Raw genomic sequence first — 3111 nt, forward strand, 5'->3', positions numbered from 1 at the left:
CAACAATACTACAGCGAGAATATAAGTTACGCCTTCTTTCTTTGCGTGAACGTTTGGGCGGCGTTATGCAAATCTTCCGAGATCGTGACGTAGGTATGTGGGGGTGTGTTAGAACGAGCCGTTTTAGGTAGGTGTGGCTGAATCTGAACTTTTATAAAGAATATCTCTTTGGATTTGAGACTTTAGTCTTTGCAACTTTACAGATCTTCTTTATGCACCAAGAGCTTGTAACACTCCAAAGAGAAAGGAAAAATTGAAATCGCATCATATGACCCCTTTAAATCCGAGAGCTCTCTGACCCTCTATAGACAGCAACGCAACTGACACATTCAAGGCCCAGAAAGGTAGTAAGGACATCATTAAAATAGTCCATGTGACATCAGTGGTTCAACTGTAAATGTTATGAAGCTACGAGAATACTTTTTGTGCGCAAAATAAATAAATAAATAAATAAAATTACTTTATTTAAAAATTTCTTCTCTAATATTCTGGATTGAATAAGTAAGGCTGGACAAAAAATTGCAAGTCAGCCTCTCTGTCAAAATCTTCAGACGTTTATGAAAACTGTTTTATGTACAGCATCTTCCGCTGCTTGTAAACAAGGCGCAGCACATCCGGGTTTTATGTCAGAACGGAGACTGACAGAAGAAATTGTTAAATAAAGCCATTATTTTTGTATTCTTTTCACAGAATCGACAGAATTGCATTTTTGGCTGAACTAACTCTTTAAGGTGTGGGGTATGGGCCGGTTAAGTGATTTCTGAAGAGGTGTGTCAAAATTATGAGATAAAGTCAAAATTATGAGAGTCAGTAAATAGGATTAGGAAAAAAAACTAATGCTTTGATAAATCAATTATTACAAAAAGTCCAAATTATGATATACTAACTCATAGTTATGAGATAAAGTCAGTAGTGATGAAACAAATGCTGTCATTATGAGTTAAAGTCATAATTATGGTATAAAAAGTCGAAATTGAGCTAAAAAGTCAAATAATCATAAATAGGATCAGATTTTAATATGATGCGAGCATGCAATTCAGAAGGTTATTTGCATATGGAAGCCCATTTCCTCCACATCAGGTAAAAAAAAGGCTTTAGTAAATCATAATTATGACATAAAATGTCAAAATTATGAGATTCCAAGTCATAATTACGAGATAAAATGTTCAATTATTGGATAAAAAGTCGAAATAATGAGATAAAAAGTCACAATTATGACATAAATTGAAATTGAGATCAGATTTTATTATGATACCTAATAAACACACACACACACACACAAAATGTTTTTTATCCCACAATTATTACTTAATATATAGTAATTTTGACTTTGATGTCATAATTATTATTTACCAATGCATGATTTCATCATATTTGTTAATTTTTATATCATCAATTACTTTATCTAATTGTTTTAATGTTTTGCTTTCTTCTGGTGTTACATGGTTTATCAGAAAAATAATAACAGGCTAATAATAATAACTTGCCTAAAATGGGTTGCAAATGCAGTTTCAATTTGACTTTAAGAACACTGATCTCTGATCTAACACAAATCAACATGCTTTTGCTCTGCTCAGCCAATAAATCATCATTCATATGCATTACTCACATGTAAGCGTGTATTCTTATCAGCGCATTTCATCACCGGACGTGGGAGGAAACCACAGGAGTTCACTTGCATCTTTCAAAGCATTTCAACACACACAGCCTCTTTCGGTTCAGTTTGAGGAAGGATTCAGTTCTTTGTTCTTGGTGATTCCGGTGGTCTCTACAAAGTTGGATATTTATAGAAGCAAACCCTCAACATCTACACTCACTTGTAATTATTTGGACCTAACAAAACTGAAAAATATCCTAAGTTTTGCAGCATCTTTAAGGAACATCGTATAGCACTCAAGCAGTAATCAGCAGTCCATTGACTTCACCTGTGCTCCTGTGTAAGGCCTTTGAGAGTCCATGTAGGAAACAATACTGTTGACCAATGGGAAATGTGCCTGCTCTCTGGAGGACTGCAGCACACGGCTGGTGGTTGAAGTGTTGCTGAACAGGAAGTTGCTGAGTAGAATTGAGAGAACTTCAACAGACATGAGGGTCTCTTATCAGACTCTAGTCTTGCTTTTCTTAGCAGGCTCATGCTCGCTCGGTAAGATGTTTTTATTAGATTTTCCTTTAATTCTTTCTGTAGATAAAGATGTTTACTTTTGTGTATTTTCTGGTAAGGATGTACTACATGGACACTTAAATTGCTAAGATATAGTCTATCCAATCGAGTAATTTGCTGTCTATATGGAAACCTGTTTACATTTTTCTTCTTCGACTTCAGAGAAAGTTCCAGTTCACACATTCGTCAGCAGACCGATCCCAGGAACTCTACAGAACGTCAGCAAGAATGACACTGGGGTGAAGGAGGCCGTCCTGACTGGAACCTACTCATTTAATAATAAATCCAACGATGCTTTCCTGTTCAAAGCATCAGCTGTTGATGACGCAAAGAGACAGGTATAACTCAAGGTGCCCGTACGTCTCACTATGTGTGTGTAATGTGTATACATACGTCATCCAGTCTTTGCTCTGCCATAGATAGTCAAAGGCATCCGCTATATTCTGGAAGTGGAGATCTCACGGACCGTGTGCAGGAAGAGGGGCAACACTGACGACCTCAACAACTGTCCCTTCCAGACAGACAGTCTGTTACGACAGGTGTGTCTGCTTTTCTATAGAGCTAGAGAAGTTAAAATGGCTTTCTGGATCTAAAGTAAAGCCAAAATAAGTGTTCTGATTTGTGTATATTGCATAAAGATAAAGATTTGAGAGATTTCACACACAAAGAGCAATTTCTAGTCAGTTAAATATTTTTGAGTGGAGCATAAGATTATACACACACGCACACGTACACACACACACACACACACACACGCACACGCACACGCACGCACGCGCACACACACACAAGAACACACACACACACACATATATATAGAGGTCTTCATTAATATTTTATGTGGCTCCATCTGCCTGTTGTCATTTTGTAGAAAACAAATGCTTGTAGCCTCCAGCAACATCATCATCATCACACACACACACACACACACACACACACACAACTCTGTT

General features: G+C 36.9%; 2 protein-coding genes across 2 annotated transcripts in view; both read left to right on the forward strand.

Annotated features, from left to right (window-relative positions):
* Positions 1-717, forward strand: part of LOC107754739 (cystatin-F-like) — a 5491-nt gene extending 4774 nt beyond the window's left edge. Inside the window, exon 4 of the mRNA XM_016571308.1 lies at positions 691-717. Coding sequence (XP_016426794.1) covers positions 691-717 — 27 coding nt within the window. The remainder of the gene's footprint in view (positions 1-690) is intronic.
* A 1244-nt stretch (positions 718-1961) lies between these two features.
* Positions 1962-3111, forward strand: part of cst7 (cystatin f) — a 3639-nt gene continuing 2489 nt past the window's right edge. Inside the window, exons 1-3 of the mRNA XM_016571315.1 lie at positions 1962-2143; positions 2324-2499; positions 2581-2700. Of these exons, the coding sequence (XP_016426801.1) occupies positions 2086-2143; positions 2324-2499; positions 2581-2700 (354 nt within the window). The 5' untranslated portion in view covers positions 1962-2085. The remainder of the gene's footprint in view (positions 2144-2323; positions 2500-2580; positions 2701-3111) is intronic.

The sequence above is a fragment of the Sinocyclocheilus rhinocerous genome, unplaced genomic scaffold (genome assembly GCF_001515625.1).
Source record: "Sinocyclocheilus rhinocerous isolate Xijiao unplaced genomic scaffold, SAMN03320098_v1.1 scaffold232, whole genome shotgun sequence".
NCBI classification, from domain to species: Eukaryota; Metazoa; Chordata; class Actinopteri; order Cypriniformes; family Cyprinidae; genus Sinocyclocheilus; species Sinocyclocheilus rhinocerous.